General features: G+C 39.3%; 1 protein-coding gene across 4 annotated transcripts in view; it reads left to right on the forward strand.

Moving 5' to 3' along the window:
- Positions 1–27260, forward strand: part of DTNA (dystrobrevin alpha) — a 182690-nt gene that overhangs the window by 114681 nt on the left and 40749 nt on the right. For 2 of the 4 annotated variants that reach the window (XM_027638962.1, XM_027638965.1), the window contains exons 5-11: positions 4464–4549; positions 6064–6218; positions 10421–10526; positions 13397–13563; positions 16020–16144; positions 21414–21494; positions 23362–23451. In XM_027638962.1, the coding sequence (XP_027494763.1) occupies positions 4464–4549; positions 6064–6218; positions 10421–10526; positions 13397–13563; positions 16020–16144; positions 21414–21494; positions 23362–23451 (810 nt within the window). Of the gene's footprint in view, positions 1–4463; positions 4550–6063; positions 6219–10420; positions 10527–13396; positions 13564–16019; positions 16145–19274; positions 19284–21413; positions 21495–23361; positions 23452–27260 lie in introns of all 4 variants that reach the window. The other 2 variants (XM_027638961.1, XM_027638966.1) reach the window with 2 other exon arrangements.

Raw genomic sequence — 27260 nt, forward strand, 5'->3', positions numbered from 1 at the left:
GAGTAGGTCTAGACCTAAGATACTAGGATATCAGGAAGAAATTCTACACTATGAGAGTGGCGAGATACTGGAACAGGTTGTCCAGAGAGGTTGTGGATGCCCCATCCCTGGAAGTGTTCAAGGCCAGGCTGGATGTGGCTTTGAGCAGCCTGGTCTACTGTAAGGTGTTCCTGTCCACGTCAAGAGGGTTAGGACTAGATGTTCTCTAAGGTGTTCCAACCCAAGCTGTTTAATGTTTCTGTGATATAGAAAGAACAGAGGTGGAGCCATGGGCAGGATGAAGTGTTCTCACTCTCCCCTCATTTATAGAAACTGGAAAGTTAATTTAAATCATCTGCAGTCTTCTCTGATGAAAGAAGGTGGTTTATTAGGTGCATGAATCATACTGAAATAACAAGAGCCATTCTTAAAATAAACCTGTTTTCTTTGATCTGGGTTCACTCATTGGTTTCTTAGCCTTGTGTTTTAAGGAAACAATTGGCCTGCAGAGATGCTACTTGAATTTCTAGGTGACTACTGAGGAATTATTTTTCATATTGATTAATGAATGTTTATATGATCACATTTGATGCTATGAATACAGACAACAATGGAAAAAAACCCCCAAACCCTAAAATATCCAGAACAGGTTTCTAAGAGCAAAACAGTAGACCAAGACCAAATAGGTCTTCAGAGTAAATGAGAAGGCTGTTCTAAGTGATCATGGATAGGTTTGGTGTTTGTGGCCACGCAGGGCAATGGCGGCTCCTACTGTACTGTGTCTGCAATATATGAAAGAACCGAAAGAGACAAGTTATTTCACATTTTAAATAAGCCTACAACTGTCTCTTTTTTTAGTTCTAGTTAATATATATGTTGCTCTGTGTGTATTGTGCTAGCTGAAAATCCTCCAAGCTTTAAACAGAGCTTCTTCGTTTGTTTCTAGCCCACTGAAAACCTGACAGGTTTCTCTGCCCTCTGGCAAGGACTCTTTCCCTAGGCCTGCAACACAGATGTCTTCTCAGGAGCTAAAACTTGGCGAGAAAAACGTAAAAGGAACAACAGTGCAGTGCAATGGCATGTGTGCCAACTTGGCCACTGCTTGTGCTGAGCTTACATCCCTTTTTTTTAAGATCTTTTCATGGTGTTGGGGATTCATTAAGCTTACAGATAATTATATTTCTCTGCTGCTCAACCCTGAAGGGAGGAAAAGTGGGGGAAAATTATAGAGTATAAAATTTCACATGACACTGAGTGTGATGTTCCTTCATGCTTCTAAAAGTAAATTAAGGTGCAACCTTATAAAACTGCAAGTCAATAAATTCAAAATTCACAGAGATACTTCTGCAATTAATTTATCATGAGTGTGTGAGAGTCAGTATCATGTGGTAGATGACCGTGACAGACCAAAACTGATGAGCAGAATGAAGTGGTCAGACTTGAAAAAATCTGGAGAGAAGCTTACCTGATCTATGTTTTTAATTGCATGTTAAAATTGGCCAGTAGCTTTTGCTTCAAGGCCTAAGGTGATTAAGTGGATTTATGAAATAATAACACATTTCCTTCCCTGGCATGCCAGGTACTATAAAAAGTTGACAAGTTCAAACCTCTCTGAAAAATTTGTCCCAGGTTGATGTCAAAGCCCGGGCAGCTAGGTGAATGCCAGCCTTATTCAATCGAGTCATTCCCTAAAAGTCTCTCTTTAAAAAAAACTTCTGTGAAATAGTCTGTACTAGATCATCTCCAACTATTCCTGCTGCAATGTTATTACTGATAGGAAAATAGCTGAATTTTTTCTGTTCCTTGAGATACTTGTCCTGTGAATGGAGTTGTGGGCTCTGGGCTGTGAAACAGACTCAGTCTGGCTGGGAGAGCTTGACTTCTACATAGAAAAGAGGAAATAGTCATGCCCATGTTTAATCAAATGCACATTTGAATAGTACTGATTTCAATATATAAAGATGTTTGGTATCCGGTTTGGAAATATAACTATTTGGAAATATAATCTATTCAGAGCAGCGAATTGGTTAATTCCCTCTCTTCTCCACCTTTGCTACTTATTGAAAGCCACAGAGGCCAGCTAGCTTTTACAAAGGAAGTCCAGGAAAAAAAAATGCATTTCAGAGATTTGGTCATTATGCATTTTGCTCTCCTACATGAAAAAAATTTGCTTGATTTCAATAATTTTTTTTCTCTGAAACACGTTTTTGAAAAGGAGAATTTGTAATTGCAGCCTCTGACATTTCAGAATTGACTGCCCTGATTAGAGTGGGTAGTAGGAAGCCTACCAGTAACCAAAGAAATTATATTACTTTTGGATAAGATACCTTATAGTATCAGGGGAGCACCACTTCATGCCTAGTTAATGAGAAAAATTGTATATTCTCCATGTCCATTTTGTGGGACTCATTTGCTACTTCTAAAGATGTGATGTTATTTCTTTATAGCTTTCTCCAACATATGGCTGTCTCAGTACGAGTATTGCTAGAAATCCTGACAAAGGACAGTGTCATCCATTTGGTACTGCTCTCCTTGGTGACCCAAAAGGCAAATTCAGGCCCTGAAGCTGGACTTAGCCTTGTATGGTCTGTGGATTTTGTCAGGCAGTCTGTGGGGTTTCTCTGGGGACAGGCTGTCTCTCTCTGCAGCTGTACATTAGAAGAAGAAACCTTCTACTCTGTTCTGGTGTCTAGCAGCATGTATTATTTTCTGCCCTTTTTTCCCCAAGCAGAAGGACCTTAAGCCCTGACCATCATTCCCTTTCTTAAGTACTCCATCCTGTATTGTTGCTAAGTGCACATCAGCTTCAAGGTTTGCTTTTGACATGATTTATGCTTCTAATGCTTTTCTGTAGGATTCTGAAGAGTAACCTCAGTAAGAGAGGTGCTATATAAAATCAAAATATTTTTTGTCCTCTCCTGTTTCCATTAGTAAAATTCATATCTCTTTGCATTAGCCAGCCTAAAGCTTCTTTCAGGGAGCACTGACTTCTGTAGAGCATTTCATGCTGCCGTGAGCCACTGCTTCAGCATTTGCTTTTGCATGGCAAATACTGTGAGGCCCCAGAGCTGCCAGTCAAGGGCATCTGTAGTGCTTAGACATAGCTTAGGGCCCTTCTGGATACAAATGACATTGGCGAGTCTTAGGCCCCATTATCCTGTCTGTTCATCCATCATATGTATTTATATATGCATGTGTGTATACATATGCACACAGACACACACACACACACAGAGACAGAGACATATTTGGAGGGCAAATTGAATTTATGCTGGCTCTAGTGATGCTTTTATGAATACAAATGACCGATACAAAATACAGTGTCAAAACTAATCAACTCAAATGAAGAGATTGAAGAGATAAATGAAATCTTTTCCTTTTCTGCTCCTCTGTTCTATAATCATGTGAGTATGGGAAAAGCCGATGGCTCTGGGCTGGAAAGCTGAAGCCAAGTTGATATGTGTCTGCCATTCAAGATTATAATCCTATTAGTAAATGTAACTAAACCTCCTGGGAAAAATTATCTAAATCTGAAGCACTTCCACATGGGGTTTATTTTTTCCTCTGAATCTTCCATTGCTTCTTAATATCGCCATTGCTTAGCATTTCTTTTTTTAAGTATAACAACTCTTTAAAGGCAGGTGGAAACCTCATGATGAAACAGTGCAGAAAAATTCCAAAAGGTCTAAAGGGTAGCATGCACACAAAAAATACAAAATGACTGCATTTTCAGCCATAGCAGTGCTAATTCCTGGTTTACACAAATCAGAATACAGTCAACAAAGGATGGAAATACAGAAGTCTGGAAATTACTCTGCTGGGATTTTAATCTTATGAAGCCAGTCAAAGGGAACTCAATGTAATAAAAAAGAAAATGTGCACAAAAGAGCATTAAAGAACATAGTAAGTATTTCTTTCTTAAATACTGAAGTGGTGAATTTATTACTTTTTACCTGTATTTCCAGTTGATTTTCTGACAAAAAGCAGAATTTTAAATGAGTGTAAAGGATAATCAGAATTAATATTTAGAATTATGTGTTACACTGATGTAGAACTAAGTCCAATTCACTGAACTTTAAAGATTATTAGCTAGTCAAGCTTAGGGAACTGACTCATTTTCTAAAGTCTGAGTGACTTAATGAACGTAGCAGTGAAGCATGTAGCATGCTTTATCATACAGATCTGAGCATACAATTCATGTCTATCTTACATGTATATGGATATGTAGAGAAAGAATGAGGATAGCAATGTAATACTAAGCTTCATATATATAATAAATGTGCTCTGAGATCTTTACAGAACAGTGTACTGATGTGTGTTCTCACAAAACAAACTTTCCTTTTAAAGGTCTTATTTCATTGTATATTGATCCCCGTATATTGTGCATTACAATAAGTGATGTCGGTGATACGCATTTTAAATGGACAGAGGCTCATATTATAAAATGGACATGTAAATTATGGCTACTTTCTACTTTTGAACAGGGAAGGACATGGTAAAATTTCCGTTTTTGCTGTCAAAATGGCCTTGGCAACTCTTTGTGGAGGAAAAATCATGGACAAATTAAGATGTAAGTCTTTTGGGTGACATTTTTTACCTGTTAAAAATCTGTTATTTTTGGAGAAATAACAGTACAAGTAGAAAAGAGGGGATTAGGATAAGTTAGAGTTTTGTGGCTGGGTTTGGGATTTGCGCTATAAATTTCTCCAGATAAATCCCACTAAACGTTTGGTTGAACTTCTCATTGAACTTCATATTTTTAAAGCCAAATTGCATATATTGAGCTTGAGTGGTGGATTCTATTTTTTTTCCTTTGGGATTATTGAATTGAGAGTACAGGTTGAGAGCCTCGACATCATGAAGCATCATTCAGCAATTTCTTCTGATTATTTTTTAGTAACAACCTCATTTCACACGTAGAAGTATGATATATTTATGGATTATTTATATTTCTTCCCACAGGGCACATTCTTATGCCATCTATTTTGGTGAACAGATCCTCATTCCACATGATTTATTCTCAGTTTTCCAATAGCAAAGGCATAGTTTACTTGTAGGTGCATTGGAAGACTTTCTGTTTAGTGATATGATGTCTGTAGCTCAGGTCCAGACTTTTGGACCAAAGAAAGCTTCAGTTTCCCCTGGGCCTTCTCCCTCAGCCCAAGAAAACAGAGTGTGCAAATTGATGTTGATTAGAGTAGACAAGTAGAAATCCCAGGTGCTGATTTAGTCTTCCAGATTTGGTGCCATTTTTTAATATATTATTTCTGTGTAGAAACTCAAATACAGACTGCAGTAAAGTTATAAATTATAAATTGAGCAGTGCTATAAATTGAACACTGTTTGTTCCTTAATCTGCTTTAGGAATAGGAGCAGGGTCCTTCCAGTGGAAGGCTGGAGTACAATGATGATTTTTTGGGTCAGCAGTCCCAGAGTCCTGTTGTCAGAATTTCCTGACCAGGTTCCTGGAAATGAAGCAACTGACATGACAGCCTGAAAAGCAATAAATGTTCCTTAGTCAGTGATCTCCTGCAAAGCACAAGATAATTTTAAACAAGCAGAAAAGTAAAGCCTTAGAAACATGCATCTCTGCAATGATAAAAGTGTGATATTTTTATACATAAGAAAGGAGAAGGGTGAAAAGTAATGAATTGGCAAGACCTTCAGTGCTTTGTGTGTCCGAAACAATATTAACTGATTTAATGAACTTGTTGTCAAGATTTTGATTTGACATGGTAAGCAGTAGGCAAAAAGCTGATGTTGTGTATCTTGTCAAATCAGAGCCTTCTTATCTGACCAAATTACTGCCTCATGCTGTGCATCAGACTTTGCTTAAAAAATGACCACACAGAAAAAAAAGTCAGGAATATTTTAGTATTAAAATGAGCTACTTTTTTATATGCAAATAATTATCTTTGTTTTCTATTGAAAGAGGTTGGAATTAAAGATGTAGTAATAGTGGAGGTTTCCATAAGCAAAAGATGTTTAGGGGTTCTGGTTCAAATCAGATGATACTGAATTCAGAGCAAATCTGTAGCTCTCACTGAAACTGCTGTGTCCTTTTCTTGTTTCTTCCCCCCTCAGACATTTTCTCAATGATTTCCGACTCCAGTGGAGTGATGGTTTATGGCAGATATGACATGTTTCTGCGGGAGGTTCTCAAGCTGCCCACGGCTGTTTTTGAAGGACCTTCATTTGGTTATACTGAGCAGTCAGCAAAATCCTGTTTCTCACAACAGGTAAATGAAGAGTGAGCGTCCCAGACATAGGATCTCAATCACTCCTTCGAGCAAGCCAACACTTTCTTCCTTTCTTACATATATGTGCCTATTCACCCAGGAAACACATGGCTGGATGGGTGGAAGGTCCACTTGGCTGATTTTTGGCATGTAGATTTGGTGCCTTCAATAGGAAGCTGGTCTCTGTAGTTTCCGCATATAACCAGAGGGGACAGAGGCTTGGTCAGAAAGTGATTTGGAGCAGGATTTTGACTTACATGTTCCTAAATTAGGGAGGCTAAGGAGACTAATTTCCTAATTTAAGCACCTGTTAGATATTTACATTTAGGTGATATGCAGTCCTACACTCCGCTTTGTCGTTGTTAGTAGAAGCATACACAGGACTTTAACTTCCCCATAAAAAGCTCAAGTCCCACCAAAAAAATCAGACTGCAGGTTTTCCCAGTGAGACACACACAAGAAGTTTAGGAGTGAGAAGAAAATCACCTTAAAACTTTTTTGAAAATGGGAATCAGTATGTATTAGGAAATCCTCAGCCTCTTACCGATAACATCAGGGACATAGCTCAGGGAAGCAGTGAATTTATCCTGAAGAAAATACAAGATTTTTTCACAGCTCACCAGACTCCATAGGCACACTAAGTACAGTACACTGGCTTCAGGTAATACACAGCACTTCAAAAGATCCCAGAATCAAGGCTGGTTGTCCATTTCTCCAGTGGAGAAAGGGAGAATTCCTCTGTCTTTTGCCACACATCACACTGTATAATTCCATAAATATAAAGTAAGGGAAGATGCTGAAACTGGGAAAACATTGTAAATAAAGTTGTATTTTCCTTCCATTCACTAATTGAATACTATTGAACAAGTAAGTTCAATGGAGCAGGAATAGTGTCATTTTCATGCAAAAGAGTCTCATTTTCTGTATTCCCTCAGTTTCATCACTAATCAATAGGCCCTCCAGTCAACCAAAAGGCATTGTTGAAATTCATTTATTGGATCATCTCCCAAATAATTTAAATTGCATATGTGAAACTAGTCTTGTTTCACAGAGGGAGACAATACAGCACTTCATCTTACATTGAAGAGTTTACATAGTGAAGTGACTTTTTGTAGTTTTGTGTTAAAGTAATGAAAGAGTGCTCTTGCGTGGCAGCAGGGCATTCAAGCTTTGCATGTTGGACATGCTATTATTACAGATGAAAAAAGGAATTTCTTTTCTTGAAAAAACGTGATTCAAGCCTCGTTTTCTATCTCAGTAGCCATCAGAAATGATACTCTGTTTGAGAGCAAACAACTGAGTGGAGCAGATGCATTAGGGTACCTTAAGAAACAAAGTTTTCAAGCAGGCATTAGATGGTTTTGTTCACAAGCTCCGTTTGCAGCCACCGAGTTAAGTCTCTGACTGATGTTGGTACACAGCAGATTTACTAAGCTCCTGTTTTGCATCTGGAAGCAGCCAAGTACTCTTGTAAATCTAGTCTAATATTTCACTTAAATTGACTTCATGTAATTCTCATTACATCCTCACTAGGGATGAACCAGAGTTTTGAAATGAGAGTCAAAAAACCCCCATATCTCTGTGACACTATGATAAATAGTATTTACAGTCATAGTCACACCATAAGTCGATCTTTCACTCTCTCATATTACACTTAGCATCATCAAAAGCTGATACCTTGGAATAAGTTTGGCACTCTCTCTTGTTGTTCTCACTCTGGATCACTTTTTCTAACCAGAAGCCTTTCAACCCCCGATACATATAGATTCTTCAATTTCAGGGTGAGAAAAGATTCTGGGAATGATCTTTTGGCTCATGCTGTCAAATCCGTTTCAGTTTACATCTGAAAGGATTTTTCCTGTTGCAGAAATGTTTTATTATTCCCCATTGTACTGGTTTACTTCACCAAACCATGTATTTTCCTCTGCCTGTGAACCACTGCTAGATTTAATGGCTATTCAAAGTAGAAACAACTGTTTCCTCATCAGCAAATTTATGGAACAGAAATGCTGAAGCAAGTGACTTAATGTTTCAGAAAACAAACCTGTGGCTCAAAAAGGAATTTTATCACCACCACTTTCTCCCATAGGTAGGACTGATGCGATGTTATATATAATGTGTGCATTAAACAGTGTTGTTACTAATGTAAAAAGCACTTTTTAAAAAATTCTCTTCTCTTATCCCAAACCGAAAAGATAGACACTAACTTCATTTTTTTAGCACTTGTCTAAGTGTTATTCCACAAACCTAGACTCCATCTGTATGTAGCATATATTTAGAAAACAGCTTTCAGTTTCAACTTCCCCAGCATCAGAAAGAAAACTGCAGGAGGAAAATATATGGAAATTGCTCTGATGGTGTCTTTTTAAGGGACACTGCTCTCCCTAATCCAGTGATCACCAGAGCTGTTTGGCCATAAAGCTGTCATTGAAGCTGAGTTGCTTTATTTGGTGCAAATCAGGTTTTAAGTTATAGCTGCACTCAAAAGCCTACTGCATTATGGAAGAGCTGTTCTTGTCTCCCCATCTATTTGCTCGTTTAGACCCAATGGGTGTATCCCTTCAAGAGCAGAGGGCTACTCAGCTCTGCAGTATGGGGCACTGGACATCCCTTTTTTCCTCCTGTGTTCTCGGTTCTGCTGCCAACAACACAGACATTTGCTGGCAGCATTGGTCAGCAAAGCCATGCCGGGCATCCACAGCAGATCTCCAAAAGGAAGATCCTTTCCTGTGAGCTGATGCCTATAGCATAAGATGCCTATTTGGGAAGTGGTTATCCGCTCACCATGGCTGGGAAGATAATTCATACAACAAGCAGATGGTAGTGTTTGAATGGACTTTCATACTGCAGGTATTGTGGGAAAAGATGGTATTCCAGTGAGATTTAGAGCTCATATTCTGGCTATATCTATTCATTACAGAATCAAGACCATTTTCACACTAGCCTGAAGTATTTTCTCCTAGGGACGAATATTTATATCTTTCCCAATATCTTGCAATATTTCAGCCCTGAGACGGTTTCAGGGTGAGATGTTTTCCATTGATCACTCGGTGTATAAGAGAAATAATGATTTTATTTACATCTAGTGGTAATTGTGTATAAATGGAGCACAGACACTCGCATCTTGAAACCTCAACTCTTAAAAGAATTCCACAGCACACGGAGATGATACATGTCACTGCATAACTGCTGCTTTGCTTTCTCATGGGGTAACCGCAGTTCTTTAGCAAGTTAAAGCAGTAGCTTATGCAATCAGAGATGAAGATTTAGCAATCCCTTTGGATATGGGGATACTACTTAAATATGTATGGCTATAAAATATATCTGCATATATTCTCAACAGGGCTCTATATTTTTGCATCTTATGTTTTATTTAAGGAAGACTCAGTTGCTGATTGAAAAAACAAATGAAATAAGATTTGTGATAACTTTTTCCAGACACCTAAGAAACTTAAGGCCCTGGATTGCATTTTTAAAATCAACAGGGATATTTTAGAGTTTAAATCTCTTTGAAATTTAAAGGGGCGTAGATCTTTGAGTGCTTAAAGGTGTGGAGAGTTTAGGAACAGTTGCAGTCCCTGAGTGCTGGCAAACATGACATCCCACAATCATAACAATCATAACCCATAACTCATTGCCATCACTCCTCAGATAAGCATAGTTTCTTCAATTACAGTAACATCTTGCCTGTGATGCTCTGTTCTTACCCTGTATTTGTTTCAAATTTCTACTCCCTTGTCAGTATTTCCTTTAATTTTCTATTTTGGAGTACTATCAGCCACTCTCTGCAGTGACTTCTCGTTTGAAAATTGGTCATACACAGTGATACTCTACATGCACTTGTACTTATTACGTGATACTCAAAACACATGAGAACATGAAGCGCTGAATGCCACCCTTAATCACAAAGCATTTTCAGGCAGTGACTCTAGAAGAGAGTCTGGAAACGAGTGGGAGCTAGGTGTCTCCAACCCAGCCTTGGGTGAGAGAAGGACTGTTAGGCATCAGTTGTATCATTGTACCAACTAAAAATAGTCCAGAAAAGCTTTTCTAGTATCACTTGTTCTTTTTAGTGAATCAGGGCTTCAGGCAAATTCAGTATTTGAAATTTGTTCCCAAGTGTTTCTGTAACGACAGGATAAAATTATTTTGAGATGTCTATTTACTGATTTTTGTGCATGTTTGTGTGCTTGTTTGAGCAGAAAAAAGTCACATTAAACACTTTCTTGGATACTCTCATGTCTGATCCCCCGCCACAGTGTCTAGTGTGGTTACCACTTCTGCATCGACTGGCAAATGTTGAAAATGGTAAGTAAGAGACGCTGCCAAAACGGAGTTACAAGAGTAAACTTTTATGTGATAATTTCCTCATTCTGTAGATGGTTTTGTAGAAGCTACTGTGGTTGGGTTCATTGACTCCATGTGCAATTTTTACAGTGACTGGTAAAATATTTGAAGAAGTCTGTTGGTCATTCAGCCAGGAATGTGGCTTGAATTTTGCTATGCTCAGAAAACTAACCTGATCATGTCCTTGCCTCCTGTGCTCTGGACCAACGGAGAGCAATAGGACTTGATCCATTCACACACTTCTATTTGGTAAACTGTCAAGACCGCAACTTTCATTAGCTATGACATATGACAGCAGAGAAGGAACAGCTTGGCAGTTTCCATTCATGCAGTATTCTTGGCGGGAGATGTCCAGTGCAGTGCAAAATACCAACCAAAAGGTCCTTATGGAGGATCTCCTCCTACGCCTACATTGCCAGACCATATACTTTGAAGAGGAAGTTCTAGATTCGTCCTTATCCTTTGCGTGTGTGGAAGATGAGGATTTAACTGTGAGATGCCTCTTTCTCCTCAAGGGTTGTCTTTTCCCAAAATGAGTAGATCACAGATTTTAGGATAGAAAGGGACCGTGAAGATGAACTCATTTGATTAATGCCCAGTGCCTGTTGCATGTCCCTGGACAGTATCATCTTCCTCAGCCTTCCAACTTCTTGAGCACCTGGGGAAAAGTTCACAGACTCACAGGTGTAGTCCCCCAGCCAAACCTTTCATATACCATTGCTATAGAAGGTGCTGCCACACTGAAAGTGCAGAGGCAGAGCTAGAGGCTTGTGCATCTCATCTCACTGTGTGTGCCACCAAATTGCAGCCCACAAACTCTGTACAGTTCCTTGTATAGTTCTGGAGGAGATCCCCAGCTCCAATGCAGATGGCTTCTGCTGTCCAGAAGGATCAGAACTGCCAATATTAAATAGAAAAAAACCCCATGAGACAAGAAATGCCTTTTTACTGTCTTATTTATCAGCATGTAATGTGGCATTTCTTGCTCACGGTCATCAAGACACAGTGATTCTGGTAGTCATTATTCCAACACTTTAAATCCAGAAAAAAAGGAGAAAATTTTAAAATGGAGGAAATTTATACCAAAAAATTGAAATATTAGTTTAACAAGATTAATAGATTTTTCAAACAATTTTACCACTCAACATTTTGCCTCAGAGGTTGTTCTGTAAGGGGCTTGTTAAATATTTCTGTGTTGTTGCTCCCTTGAAGGTTTACCTCAAGCATAACTGAAGCTTTGGGACACTGCAAAAAGAAGTGGGACAGAAGGAAAAAAAGATCATATATAGTCATCCTGTTAGGCAATAGAAATATTTATACCATACTTCCAACAAGAAAATGGGGCTGGTGGAAGGGGAAGTGTCCATCTATTTTTTGTTGATAAAAGGAAAAAGAGGAAGTTGCATGTGTTCTTGTACTGAATAAATCCCTCTTACACTGAAACGCACCGAGGTGGGTAAGATGATGTTCCCAAGTCATTTTTGGCTACAGAGCAACCCATCTACCCCACCTGCCTCAAGCTCTTGTCATCCATCTCTGTCCCTCACCAGCTTCACAGTTTTTCCTAGCCTAGAGCACTAACCCCTCCTGCTGCAAAATTCTGGCAAGAAATTAAAACCCTGACATCCTCAGCACATACAAATGCTCTCAGACTGAACCTTAAAACAGAAAAGCAGAAGGTGCCTGGGAATGAGGAGATGTTCAGTACCCTGTGGTAAACTGGGTACATGCTGTAGTGAGGAGAGAGGAACAGAAATAACACTATTGCCAGGAAGGTGTTTCAAAATATCTCAGTTGGTGCCTTAGTGTGCTCAGTGACTTGCATCGTTGTCGTATCTGCTTCAGAACAGAGAGCAGGACCACACAGATCCCCTTCAATGGCCAGCTCTCCAAATCTGGGCATCCAAAGCCGAGTGTTCAACACCATAAATAGGTACCTAAATGACACCAGTTGTATAGATGAGACAGCAGTAATTAAGAGACAATGACATGCCTAAGGACAGTTTTGTGCTTTCAGTAATCAGATAGCTGTTTGACTTTTCCTCTGATGTGCATCACTTCAGCTCCTTACAACACAACAAAACATTCAGCTGTCCTCAGTAATGCATCTGAAGGGTTTTCTCACATATGAATTTCCTCTAACATAGACTCATAGAATAGTTTGGGTTGGGTGGAATCTTGAAGATCATCAAGTGCCAACCCCCCTGCCATGCACAGGAGCACCTTCCACTAGACCAGGTTGCTCAAAGCCCCATCCAAGCTGGCCTCAAGCACTTTCAGGAACGGATCATCCACAGTTTCTCTGGGAAACCTGTTCCAATGCCTTACCACCCTCACAGAGAAGAATTTCTTCCTAATGTCTAATCTAAACTTACCCTCTTTCAGTTTGAAGCCATTTCCCCTTGTCCTTTTACTACATGCCCTTGTCAAAAATCCCTCTCCACCTTTCCTTAGCCCTTTAATTACTGAAGGTGCTCTAAGGTCTCCCCTGAGCTTTCTCTTTTTGAGGCTAAATAACCCCAACTCTCTCAACCTGTCTTCACAGGAGAGGTGCTCCAGTCATATTTGTGGTCCTCCTTTGGACTCAATCATTCTGTTAGATGGTGAACGTATTTTTTGCTGCAGGGTTTGTTGTCCAGTGTAGGAAATGTTGCCCATGGCACAGCACAGGTTGAATTATTTTCACAGGTCAGAGCCGTCAACAGCATCCAGCACTGCAGATTTCTTTAAACAAAGAAGGGAACACCTTCAGTTTAGGGCTTTGTCCATAAACTTTTGCTGAGTATTTCTTTGTTTTGGTTTATTGCTCGGCATTTCTTTCTCCTGCGCAGTCTTCCACCCCGTCGAGTGTTCCTACTGCCACAGCGAGAGCATGATGGGGTTTCGCTACCGCTGCCAGCAGTGTCACAATTACCAGCTCTGTCAGGACTGCTTCTGGAGGGGCCATGCCAGCGGTTCCCACAGCAACCAGCACCAAATGAAAGAGTACACGTCATGGGTAAGGGAAGGCTCGCGCCTCACTGCAGACTGCTTTGCCCTCCAGCCATCAGAGAAGCCCCTGGCCACAGCTCTGGGCAGCTGTCTGGAGCCAGGGAGCCGGGCTGCCAGTTTGGATTAGTGACGCTGTCTGGGAGGCTCCGGTCTTGGGAGCCATCAGGAGAGCGTGGAGGTGGTAATGATCATTTCTGTGTGAGGATCTGGGGCATCTGTGACGGTGTGTGCCGCGGTGAGGGCAGCGCAGGAGGGGCTGGCAGCAGGGCACCAGGCTTATGGCAGCTTCTCCCATTCCCACAGGACTCACGGTAAAATCGTCATTGGCTTGCTCTGTTTGGCTACATGTAAATGAAATGATGAATACTTAATGCTCATTCATCAATATTTTCAGTTGAGTGGTTGCAGCATATGCGTAGCATTTGGGATGGTCCTGGCACTGTAGATTTGAGTGTGGTCCCAGGCTTAGATCCACAGTGGTGTTTACTGTTAGAGACAAACACACTTCAAACTTTTTGTCGTTAATCGGAATAACTCAATGTTTTTTCTAAGCTGAAAGAGAAGTATCAACAGCTACATTAACTTTCTCTGAAGGGCATCAGACCTGGGGACTAAGCTCTCCATGGACTGGAGCAAAGCCCCAACAGAAGCCCTTGGTCACAGAGTGTCACAATCCTTCAGGGTTCAAATCCAGAGACCAGCAGAAAAATCCTAGCTAATCTCAAACATAAGAGAACATTGTTTAAAAAATAAAATAAAATTATGCACATAGCAAGAGCTCATGTTTTTACACTACTTAGTATGTATTTTTTAATGAAATTCTGAAGCTTAACACTTTTAAAATGTCTGGTTTTCTGTTGATGGAACATTCAAGGGTTAAATTTGATGTGGTTTGCTCTGTATGCCAGTCATACAGCCCTGCACTGTATCCCAGCAGACCTGGGTCTGTAATTGTTTTTTGTGGGTCCTAGTTGCTGCTTGTTGCATAGACACAAATGGCTGGAGTTTAGTCTCTGAATAGGAGAGTGCCCACTATGTAGCTCTGACTCTATTCCTAACAGCAATCTGTGCTATAAAATCATTTTTTGCTGTAGCCAGGGAGCTGTAGTTATAGGTAGGAAGTAATTGGAAGACTTAGCATTTCTGCTCAGCAGAAGACAAAAATGTGACTACATGCCTAGTGGTTTCAAATGTTTCCTTGTCAGAAACAAATGTTTTGCTTCAAGTTTGAAATTGCCTTTCTGTAGCGTGCGTTAGCATTTGTTCAAAACTGATTAGCATTCTCCATAATGCATTCACATCAAGCTCCACATGCAGATTAGGAGTGTTTATGGGTGCAGTGGAACTCAACTGTACTCAATTCAGAGTGAAATTGCACTTATAATGGAAGAGCCTGAACTTTACATATTTATGTTGGATTTCTGTAATAGAAATATTTCATTATTAAGTTGATTACAGTCATAAGTCGATGCAGGATGTGTATGCAAAAATACCATGCTATTCCTGTCACGTTCCAAAAAGGTTTTTAAATTTCAGCTGTGTAGAGCTGTGTTTTGGGGGAAGCAGACACTGTAAGGATCACTACCCCTCTTTTACTGGCAGAGAAGCTGAATCACAGAGAGCTGGGTTGGATTCCCTGAGAATCTCACGCAGCCTAAAAGACACCATAGATCTCCAAGCCGTTCCTTAGAAGGGAAGTTGAGTTTGCTCCTCAGAGAGCTGCCAAACAAAATTATAAAGCAGAAAATACTGTTTGTTGGGGGTTTTTTTAGACTTTCTGATGGAATTTCAAGGTGAAAATCATGCTTCTTGCACAGAGCCTCCCCATGTTTTGGTGACTGTGACAGTATGTCAACCTTTTTTTGGCATGCTGTTGCCACAGTGGGGCAATTCCTGCCATGCCCATGTCTCAAATTTCCCAGTCCTCTGTGGCCATGGGAGGTGAAAAAGGAGCTTATAATAGCAGCTAAACAGTACAGGGTACTGGAGGTGTGGAGAGAAATACTAGTGAGCAGAGAGAATATAGCAGCCTTGTGCCTGGCCCACAGGTAGGAAAGAAATGGTGTCCCATACAGTATATCTATATGGATGGGCATACTCAGATTTGTTCTCCTTGCATTCCCAAGTTGGTGAGATACAAGCCAGCTCCAGTCCAGGTGACATTAACTGTGCTGCCCTTCATGCCATATTGCCTGAGTGCAGCATTGCAGAAGAGCCATGGCAACTCTCCCTATAGATATACCCCCGAGCCTACTCTAAAGGCAGTTGGAGACAAGAGTAATCTTTCCTCCAAACGGAGCAGTCTTTGCCTTACCAGACTGTCAGGGTGGGAGGGGGGCAACAGGAATGTTAGTCCATAGGTATGTAAGCTGTTGGAGCTTCCTGTTGTTTTGTGCTTCCTATAGCAGAAACAGTATGCACCTTACTTGTCCAGATTACCTCTACCTTCCTTGTTCCTCCCAGAAATCACCTGCTAAGAAGCTAACTAATGCACTTAGCAAGTCTTTAAGCTGTGCTTCCAGCCGTGAACCTTTGCACCCAATGTTCCCTGACCAGCCTGAAAAACCTCTAAACCTGGCTCATATTGTGTAAGTATCTGTGTGCTGTAGACAAAGTAAGCTTTGTTGTAGGAGTTGCTTACACCAAGTGTAGATACTATAACTCTGAGCAAAACAGGAGGCAGCTGTGGCTTACCCAGCTCAATACATCACAAGTGCAAATTTGCTGATAGGGGTATTTAGTATGAAAATGTTCTTCTGGTGTGACTTCACTTGAAAAGTCAATGAGATATATACATGCAATCAAGCACTGGGCCATAGTGTTGGTATGTCCCCATTCTCCTCAAGAGATCTCCATGCAATTTCATATAGTTTCAGCACTTTGGGATGTATTGATGCTGAGAACATCAGTTTTGTCATCTAGAAACTCTCAACTTCAGTGCATCACAGGTATGTCTTGACATGAGACACCAGAGAAAAGTGAAATTGGACCAGTTTTGTTGAAACCTCTGTCAGAGTTCTCACTGACTTTGGTGGAACTGTGGCTTCACCCAGGTCTGAGGAGTTGTATGAGTCTGCATAAAAAGTGAGTCTTAAACTTGTCAAGTCACTTGAAAAGAGTCTGTTATTTTTACATTTTGATATTTTGAGAAAGCAAAATTATTTTTTGGTATAGTAGTTCCTGTCATTACTTTATTTCTGCAGGAGTCAAGAAAATCAAAGCAGAGAGACAATGTATTTGTGCCGGCTGGGGAAATTATTACTTTGGATTTTTTTTTTTTTTTCCAAAGCACGTCTGCCATCTACAGTGGCAGTTGCTCAGATTTTCTTATTTACTGGGTCCTTAAAAAGAAAAAAAAGAACAGGAGAGAAAAAAACACTATTAAGTTTTCCATAGAATTCAGGAAAATCAAGACATTGGTTGGAAGAAAGGTACAAAGAAATTAACTTGGAAAACTTGTTCTAAAAATACTGTCTTTAAAAGATTTCTCTTATTCTGGTATATTTCTCAAGAAAATACCTTTCTTAACCATCTTCCTGGTGTCCTGACTGAAGCATTTCAGGCAGCATCTATTATAATTGTATTTGCATACTGATATATATGTTACTGGCTGCTGGAACTATTCCAGTCTGTAATTATTATACATATTTACTTTTGTCCGGACTGAATATTTGTATGTGGCATCTTTAAGGGCAAGTGCACACCAGCCATTGTGGGCTGTGCAACACCTGGAAAGTTCACCTAACCTGCCTGACATTTTAAGGATAAATCATGATGATGGACCCCCTCATGAGGTTATAGCAGAACTTTTTCAAGGTGTAAGAGAGTGCTCTGGTTTAAGAGACAAGGTGCTGCCTCTGACATATACATAGTGCCAAATCCCTCTTATGCTCTAATGTCAGTTAAAATCCTTGCACCTCTTTATGGAGGAGTAATGAGAGGATGTTGTTCTTTGGAAGAAATGATCCAGAGTTGGATCTGCTGAGCTACTGCGCTGCTGTGCGTGGTGTAAAAGCCTGGCTCCACTGGCAAGTCAGTGATAATTTCACAGGGCAGATTTTGGCTGTCCTTAAGGGAAATGGGAAGAGGCAGAGAGCTTGAAACTGAAAGAGAAGCCTCTGTTCCCTGTTGGCTGGAAGCCCTGGAAGGCCTGGGGTTATGTGAGATAACGGGTGGCAAAAACTGGGCTACTGTGAATTGATTAAATGCATTTAGGCAAGGCAAGGGGAAGGTACCATAATTGAGTAGGAACCGATCCAAATCTCTGCTGTGAAATTAACACCTTACCTTATTCCTAACTATACGGACATAATTTAGAGTGATTGGATGTGAGAACAAACCACCATCTATTTTGTTTTATGACAGAGTTTCTCTTTATTCATAGATTGATGGTAATATAACTTGGCAATATATATTGGCTATAATGATGCATGAGTGAAAAACCTGTAAGTTGTGGAGGTAGCATGGTCTACGGCATAATTCACACAAATTAACTGAGGGGAGAGATATGCTACAGAACCTCATTGAGAATATCTTCTCGCTGATGTGATTTTTATTTTTAAACATAATGGAAGTTGAGAGAAACAGCTCTGGGCAGGAATCCAGGCAAAAAAAGGTTTTATATGTGCATTAAATGGAAGAATTTTGGCAACAAAACAGTATCCTTTTCTTAGCTTCTAGCTTAAATGGGGACAAGTGCTCCCATACAGACTTTTCTTTTGATCGTTCTTCCACTTTAGAGTGGCACCACACAGGAAGACTGCATGGGTTGGTTTTTTTTGCTGGTGCCCCACAGAATTTTCAATTAAGCAAGAAACACATCTAAGGGCTCGTCTAGAGAAGTAATTGTAGTTATCAAGGTGTCATAACCCTGATGGTAGAAATCCTCCCACTGATGGAGGGGTCATTTTTTCTTTCTGTCCATGAGATTAGCAACAAAAAAAGAAACTCCAGACTGCAGAGATGACAAATGGTATGGCCAGTGGATCATGAAGGTATTTTTCTGCACTGACCTGACTTCTTAAGTCTGTGAGAGCATTATTTTTGACATAAGTGTGAACAGGTTAGACCAGCCTAGAGCCTGGAGCACTTTGGAAAATTCCTCTTATTTAATTTGGTTTATTACTGTGGATATGTGTTGTGCCATAGCATACTTTTATTACATAGCATATTTCAATAGTATTAAGTGTTTTCCATCTCCTTGAGGAAAGTTAATTATCATCAGCTCAGTTTTATTAGAAAGCTTAATCACTCACTTCTACAAGTTTAGAAATAATAATTTATAGTCCAGTAGCTGAGTTTTCCTTTACCATGAAGTCTCCTATTCTTGTCTTACCACATCACACAACTGCATGTGTTTGAACATCCATTTAATATTCAAGCCTAACCTGAGGAATGTGACAGTGGGCATCAGCCCTTGAAAAACTTGCCTTGGGAAAACCCAGATTAGTTTAATATATTTTTCTTCATATAAGAATTTACGAACTAAGGCTAATCACAAAATCTTAGCAAAGCCTTGGCGTTTCTAGACATTTGTACACAAAAGTAACTCTGCATATGTAAACAGATTAATGACCTTTTATGTATAGAGGCTCTCATGCTTTTGCAGAATCAGGGTCATAAGAATGGAGTATGTCCAATGTACTACTTAGACCATAAACATATTAAACTGGCAATTTAATTAATGATCTCTTTTCCATTTTATTCTGGCTGCAAAAGAGATACTTGGTGAGTATTTTTCTTCTTTAGTACACTTATTGGAGAAAGAGCTTGGAAAAAAATGCAATAATCTCAATATTACTAGTCCTTAACTTTTATCAGAGCCCAGGGTCAAATATATAGTTGTCCTTGAATAGAGACATTGAAAGGGAAGGGCTCTTTTGGAGGTTAGAAACTTTCTGATCCACCCCTATTTTGAGTTAAAGCTTAGAGAAGGCATTAACCTGAATTGTGTTTATGGTGATCTGCTGAAGTCTATGGGTGCCCCATGCCCACTTCCTACTCAGTCAGCAGAGGTGCACTGGGTGCAAGGCAGAGTCCAAGCTCTGCCAAGGGAACACTCCTCCTGCCTCCCTCTCTGGCGCAGTGTTGAGAATCAGCCTCTTCTCCCTTCTCCTGTGCTATTTAGGACTCCACAGCGACTCTGCAGAGTTGGACCCATCTTTCAGAAACACCAGCTTATGCCCAATTAGTTTTTGAATGTGTTCACTGTTCAGTAACTGAATTGGGAAGAGGGAAAATGTCGTAGTCGCATGCAGTTGGTGTGAACTATTTCACCTTCATCAATTACCAGTTTACAATTCTCAGACAACAAAATACCAGTTATTTTCCCATTAAATAAAATTAATTTCTTAATAATGTCCCAAAGTATACTTCCAAAGCTCTATATTTCAAGATTCATCCTATAATCGGCTTTCCAGGGGATTGTCTCTGATCATGGCCTCAACCGAGCTCTTCCTAGCTCTGATGGAGTCCGTGAAAAATAATATTAAACACTTCTCCATAAGTACATGCAGGACAAAGGGCTGCTTCTGAAATTTGTGACTGACCAGAGCTGGAGGTTTTCATGTGGTTCTGCAGCTGCAGTGTTAGGCTAAAACTATACTTTCATATAAATAAATAACGTGGCAAATCCTAACTCTTTCTAGTCACAGTTTTAAACATTTTAAAATCAATGTGGCATTATTATGCTGTGAAATTATTTTAGATTCATCAAATACCATATTTATGCTTGTTTTCTAACAAGATATATAGTAATAATTCACTTCTGTGCAGTACTGGCTTTCTTACAAATGCTTTGGATGATTGGTTGTCTTGCACAATTGGAGCTCAGTGAATATTTTGCAGATAGCTACTATATTTTGATTTGCATATCTGCAGAATTCAGAAAGTAAGATAGATCTTTCATAGAGCTTAAAGGGGGTATTAGCCAACTTGAAATCTAGGCAATTTGAAGTGTGAATTACATGTGGCTTCAGGTTCTGCTCATATCTGATTGAAAACCCTGTGATTTTAATAACATATTTTGTAGTTGCTCCAGAGCATCTAGATCTTTTGCCCAGTGTTGCATAAGAAGTCTGTTTGGAAGGGGAACTTTCTCCATAATGGATAGAGAAGGAAAAATTATGCACAGATTATTTTTTAAGAGTAGACAATAAAAGAAAGCAGAGGAAATATTCCTTCTCATTTCATTTTATAAAATCGGGAAATAAAGAATGTAATAATAAAACCATCATTATTAATGGGTCCTCTTAAACTAGATACTTATTCTACATTTTGGCTTGGGGTTTGATATACCAGCTAAAAAGCTTAGCTGTTGGATCAGTTTAGTTCTACATGTATTTTATGGGACACTGAGTGCTGTGGGTATACTGTGGCCACCAGGTGGATGTGGTAGCATGGAGCTTAGCACCAGGGATAGCCTCATGAGAAGATGTGTCATTTATTGGCACTTACCCCCTGCAGACCTCCATGCTACCACAGTAAACTGACCACCAGTGCTCATCCTGGCTGGTGGAAAGCAGTGACTGCACCCTGTCTTTGGAAAGGAACAGTGGCGTAGTGGTTATTCTGCCAAGACAGGGGGAAAAAAGTCAAGCAAGTTGGTTAAAACTCACCTCAGAACACACGAAAGCATAAAAGCATTATTTCCCTCCAGGCCTAAGTATCAGTGTGTTTTTATTAACTTCTGCTTAAAAACATAGCATCTATAATTTGGAACTATTGCTACATAAAGCAGAAGATGCCAGTAGTAATGTTACTTTAAACAAGAAGCTCATTCTGTTCTCCATTAATACTGTTGCTGATGGAGGGGGTTTTTGGTGCAAAATTAATGCAACTGAATATTTTACCTTCTAGGCCTCCCCGACCTGTAACCAGCATGAACGACACACTCTTCTCCCATTCTGTTCCCTCGGGAAGTCCCTTTGCAAACAGAAGGTGAGTTCTTATCCTTATTTATGTTAAACAATTATTTTATAGTGGTGGAGGTTTTGATTTTCAATTCCCTCACAGGAAAAACAAAACAAAACCAAAAAACCACTCACAAAGTAAAATTAAGAGATATGAGCAGAGAAATGCCCTGGTTATTTTGGACTGATACCCAGACATTTGGATGGAGAACTGGAGTTAAGGCATCCCAAGCTCCTCACCACAGAGCATTGAATTTTAGCTCTCATTTGAACCATTATGATGCACTAAAATGTGCTCACATGCAACCTAGACATCCTGCCATAAGGACTGAAAACAGGCTATTAGTAAGAAGCCATTTTGTAGCAACACTATGGGAATAGGAGCTGGGACATGCCATTGCCTACTGGGAATGCCTGCATCATACTGCAAGATAGGGTATGAACAAGGAGAAAATGTGTTCATACTTACAAGTTATAGCAAGACATCCTTACTCCTGTTAAACCATTCTGATATTCATTAGAGGCTACAAGAGAGAAGGAGTAGTCTTGGAATATGGAGACCAACCCTTCAGTAAACAAATCAGGGAAGAATCATCAGAAACATTAATCCCAAAGAGTAGGTGATTGCAGCTGTCTGTGTACATTTTGACTCAGTATTTTGGCTCATACAGCCAAAATATGTATGTAGCGTTTGCTAGCTGTCTGACCCATATGTAAGCCTACCAATGCAGAAGGTGGCAGAAAAATAACTTCCTGCTGCATTGGGGAAGATGAGCAATATGTCTAATTATTTGCATTTTATTGCTCGATTCCTGCTATATGTGTCAGTGCTTCAGCATTCCCAAATGACTAAACACAATCCCTGGGTATGCATAGCTGCATATTGTAACATCAAGACCAAAACCAAACCTGCAATGTACACTGCAAAGTCAAAGTAAAGATGGTTTACTACTACTTCAATTTACAAATTTTTTTACCAGGACCTGTAAACTCTCAATGTTAACTTAATGCAAGTAGCTGCTGGGTGTGACTGAGATCCTTTTTGAAAGCCAGTCCCAAAGCAGCCTCCAAGGCCAGGATCTACTGCCTGTACAGTGAGACTGCAAATGCAAAGTAATTTCTGTTGTTGTCATATATGGGGTTTTATGTGCAAGGCAGGATAATGTATTTGTGGCCTTTCCAGGAGAGGTCATTAAGAGCAGTGCTCTTTAAGATTGTAGTCATTGCTTCTGTTTATCCCCAAGAAGTCTCTGTGCTTGTTCAACCTGCAGTTATCTGCAGTAATAATCATAGCACTTTCTACTGTGCTGCTTGTTCTTTTCTACATGTAAAAAATATCTAATTATTTTACTTTTGTCTTCAGTAAATGACTGGCTTTTACTATCAGGATTAGAGGTACATGTTTCCTGAGCTATTAGAATTCCTTTTCTGCTAGGAAAAACTTCTTGATGAGAATCCCCTGAAGGCAGGAGATAATAACCAACCCCCTCAATCGTAGGTACCCAGACTTCCATATAGGTGGATAGTGTGGTATCCTTATACAGTTAAGAGTTTCCATGGTGCAACAGTCATTCTAGCTCTTTTAGAGTTAGCTTAGCTGTACCCTGATATGTAAAATAATTACGTTGCTTGTATATTAAAAGTTTTGTAACTTTTGTTTCATTGACCTAGCAGGATTTTAGGTATTTGACAGCTTATGCTCAGCATTTTTATTTTCACCTCTTATAAATTTAATTTGCATGTTTTTATTGGAAAGAAAAAGCACCCTACAAATAGTCAAGTCAATATTCTTTCTAAATAAATGGCATTTATTGTTACAAACCCACTCTGAACACCCTGTTCTCTGTGTATACTTATTGAGTTATTAACAAGGTTTCATTGTTTGAATCATTCAGGTTACTTGGGGGTATAAATGCAGCCAGTCCTGTGGCTGATGAGCATTCTCTTATAAAGCTGTATGTAAATCAGCTTCACAACAATTCACGGTCAGTATGAGAGCACTAACCTACTAATCGCAGTAGTTCTGTAGCTCATGCACTAAATCATTAGTGATTCTGCTAAACTACTCAAGATATTCTTTAAGGATGGGCTAGAGGGTTTCTGTGGTTCTAATTAGTCTTTTGAATAGACTTCCTGCTGGCTGTGGGCTTTGCCAACTTCTCTTGCTTCTGCGCAGCACAAGTCTTTCATTTTACCCTTTCACGTAGGATTAATATTAATGTGTCTAGTGGAAGCTGGAAACATTGCTTTTGAAAACTGAAAAAACTACAGCTTTATGGTTTCATCATCAGTGTATGACTTGCCTGTTGTATTCTTGACCAAGGAACGAAAGAGGCTTGCACAAAAGCCTGAAAATGACCCCGGGTCTCACAGCCAGCCTCCTCTTCCACAGCTTTCACTGCTGGTGGTTACTATTCTGCAGTTACTGCTGCTTGCCAATAACCCTCCCCAGATCACTTTGCTTTGCTTTTCAAAATGACTACAGGAAAGGCAGATCTAAGTCTTGCTGAAGCTAATGAAAACATCCCATTTACATAGTGAGCATTGGATTTGGACCCATGCCTCTGATTGCTGCACCCTTTTTCCAGTATTCCCTGGCATCTCAGTGACCTAAAGGAAGATCCTATTTCACTCTGCATAAAAGAAATATGCAGTTGGATAAGAACAGTTTCCCTACGTTTTTTTACTGTGGAGTGCAATATATTTTCTTTTTTTTCTTTTTTTTTTTTTGATTAATCCATGAGCATTAGCTATAATTCAGTAAGAATTGTAGAGACCAAGGTACTTTTCTGCTAAATGCCAAGGTCTTCAATCTGTGTTAGATTAATAACAGTATCTTCATTCATTCTTTTAGGCTTTACTGTTATTATTGCCCTGGGAAAATCAGGCCTCGTTAGTGGAAGCTCATCCTCTTGTACATCAGAAAAACAGACTTTGACAGCTCTGTTTGCAATTGTGCTTATTTTATATTAAATACTCCATCATTCACATTATAATAAAAATTATACAAACTCAGGGTAAAATTTCTAGCTGGATGTAATCAATGTTAAAAGCTCTGCTGGCTGTGTTTTCACTGCAGATAACTTATGGTTACTTTAATTTGCATTGCAATCTAGTCCAGAGGTTTCAGATAGCTTTAAATAAAGTTTTTATGTAATTAGAGTGTTTATTCAAAGGAGAATTTGCAGTGAATGTCATTCATGCCATACCCATGGTATTTATTTCATTTATTTTATTTATATCATGTTCATATAAGAACATAGCCATTCCTACCAGTTTCTCCCTGTAGTAGCAAATGTTAAATTCAGCACACCAGTTCATTCTGCTGCTGGAAATAGATAGCATCCCATAAGTTCAGTACAATATCATATTAATTTCTGGATTCATGGGGTAAAAATTATTCCAAAGTTCAAAGGAAGTTGGATTCAGGCTTTCCATAAAATGCTTCTTAGTTCCTTCAAGACACTTTAGAATCAAAGTCCACTTTAAATTTCTGTGCTTATTTGCTTAGTTTGAGCCACCAAGTCTGTAAGAGAGTTTTAATGAGGAGGTTGGCTTAACAATTACAAGCACTTTCTTCTAAATATATACAGTGTGGAAGTTGGTATCAACAGTATGCTCTGTACAGCTCAAGAACAACTTTAGAGCACTTATGTTAGAAAAGAAGAAACAAAAAAAGTCTGTAATCTTCTCCCAAATACCAAATCATGGTCATTTGCTGTGATGACAGCTAACATGATTAAAACCACAAGGCCTGTAATTGTTACTGTAGCTAATAATCAGGGGGTTTTCTGTCATTTATTTTTCTGATTTCCGATTGCCTAGAGGGCAGCAGAACAAGGGAATGTTCCTGCAGAGTAGGTAATGCCCTTGCAAACCCAATGAATTGGATATATTATGTCAAAAACAAGCAAACTGAGCATTATAGAAAGTTTTGTCCAGTCAAGAGGAATAACCCTATATTCTGAATTAATGCTTTCTTCCTTATTTGAATACTTTTGTTCCCCAGCTGCAGTCTGTCAGTGCCGCCCTAAAGTGTATAGCTGCCATAGTAATGGGTACAATCTCCTGCTCTTTCTTAATAAATGTTTCCTTTAAGCCATTGAATTATTGATCTTAGGTGGGATAAGATGAAACAGAATGATTTTTCTTGCATTTTTCTCAGCTTCCCCTTCACAGACAATACATTTAGTTCTTCTAAAGGAGTAATAAACTGAAGTAAATGGCGTGATGCAGCACATTCTGCTGAACTTGAAATGACTTGCCAATTCTATGGTAGATAGAAAGAATGCACTCTGATACCCCTAGCCAAGGAGAAATTGAGTCTTATTTAATGCTGAATCAGAATGGCTAGTGCCTTTTTGGAACTCCATGTAAAAACTAAAGGAAATGGAAATAGCAAGAGATTAAGGCTAAATTTCTGGACAACAACTGTCTCTGGAGCAAAACATACTGATTGCTGCTGTTCTCCATGTTTCTGTCTCTGAGGAGTGTGGTAGACATGAACTGCATGTTACCTTTGCATGTTGTTTTTAGAAAAAGATGAGGCTCCTTATTTCATAGGCAATATTTTACCTGGCTAAAGGAAAGGTTTATGTTTCATTGTTTAGTAGACTAATGAGGCTGTAATATTTACACCAGTATTATTAGCCCTACATCTTTACAGACATGTTCTCGTTCTTGGAAGTTTTGTCTCTTAATTTTGATGGAGAAACATATTTTGGCATCTTACAAAATGTTCCAATTTAGCAGGAATATATCTTTAAAATATATGTTCCAATTGGAAACTCGCTGTGGCCAAAACAATCTCTGAAGTATTAATTGTATTTTGAGAATATGTGGAGGATGTAGGAAGATGTGGAAAAACAAGAGGGACAAATGTCAGCTCTTCTCTGTGAAGGAGGGTTGAAGGTGGAAACAGGGAAAGTTTAAGGGATCATACAAGAGACAGCCTAATCCTGGTAGCCAAAGATGCTGAAATTATGAAATAATTGATAAGCACCCAGAGGATAATAAACCAATGAGAAACAACCACCATGGATCTGTCAAGAACAAATTTCTGTCAAACCTAACTAATTTCATTGACAGAATAACTGGTTCAGTGGATAAAAAAGAAACAGCAGCAATGATACAGGTTGACCTTAAGAGAACTTTTGACATAGTTCCAGATGACATTGAAGTACCCAAAGAAAATATGGACATGGGGAAATTAGTATAAGACTAACACTGAAAATCAGTAATCATATTTTCAGAAGTTTGCTGTCATTCTAGGAGGACATACCAGCTGGGATTCTTGAAGGCTATCCTAAATCAGACATTATGAACTATTTCATGTAGTGACCTAATGGGAGTATTAGAGTGAGTGTATGCAATTTGTAGATGGTACAAAGGTTGAAATAGTTCTGGGAAGAAGCACTTGGAGAGCAGTTTCTAAATGAAAAAAATGAGCTCAGTTGCAATGGTAGTAATTGATTTCCAAATGATCTAAAACCAATTAGAGGAAATTCAGTAATTATAAATTACAAGTGCTGTAGCAAGGAAGCAAATAATCAAATAAAAGATGGAGCATAATTGGATGGACAGAAGTATTTTAACAGAGGACTTAGCAGTTGCAGTGAACCACAAACTAATTGAAGTCAGCAATACGATTGTTAGATTGCATTAGACCCTGGAACATCATGTGAAAAGCCATTAAAACTCATTCCCTGGAGGAGGAGACGTCTGCCTGGAGGTTTGCACCCAGTGTAGGGCAAAAGCACGGGACAGATATGCTAACCAGCATGATAGAAGAGAC

The sequence above is a fragment of the Corapipo altera genome, unplaced genomic scaffold, assembly GCF_003945725.1.
Source record: "Corapipo altera isolate COAL_440 unplaced genomic scaffold, ASM394572v1 49, whole genome shotgun sequence".
NCBI lineage: Eukaryota > Metazoa > Chordata > Aves > Passeriformes > Pipridae > Corapipo > Corapipo altera.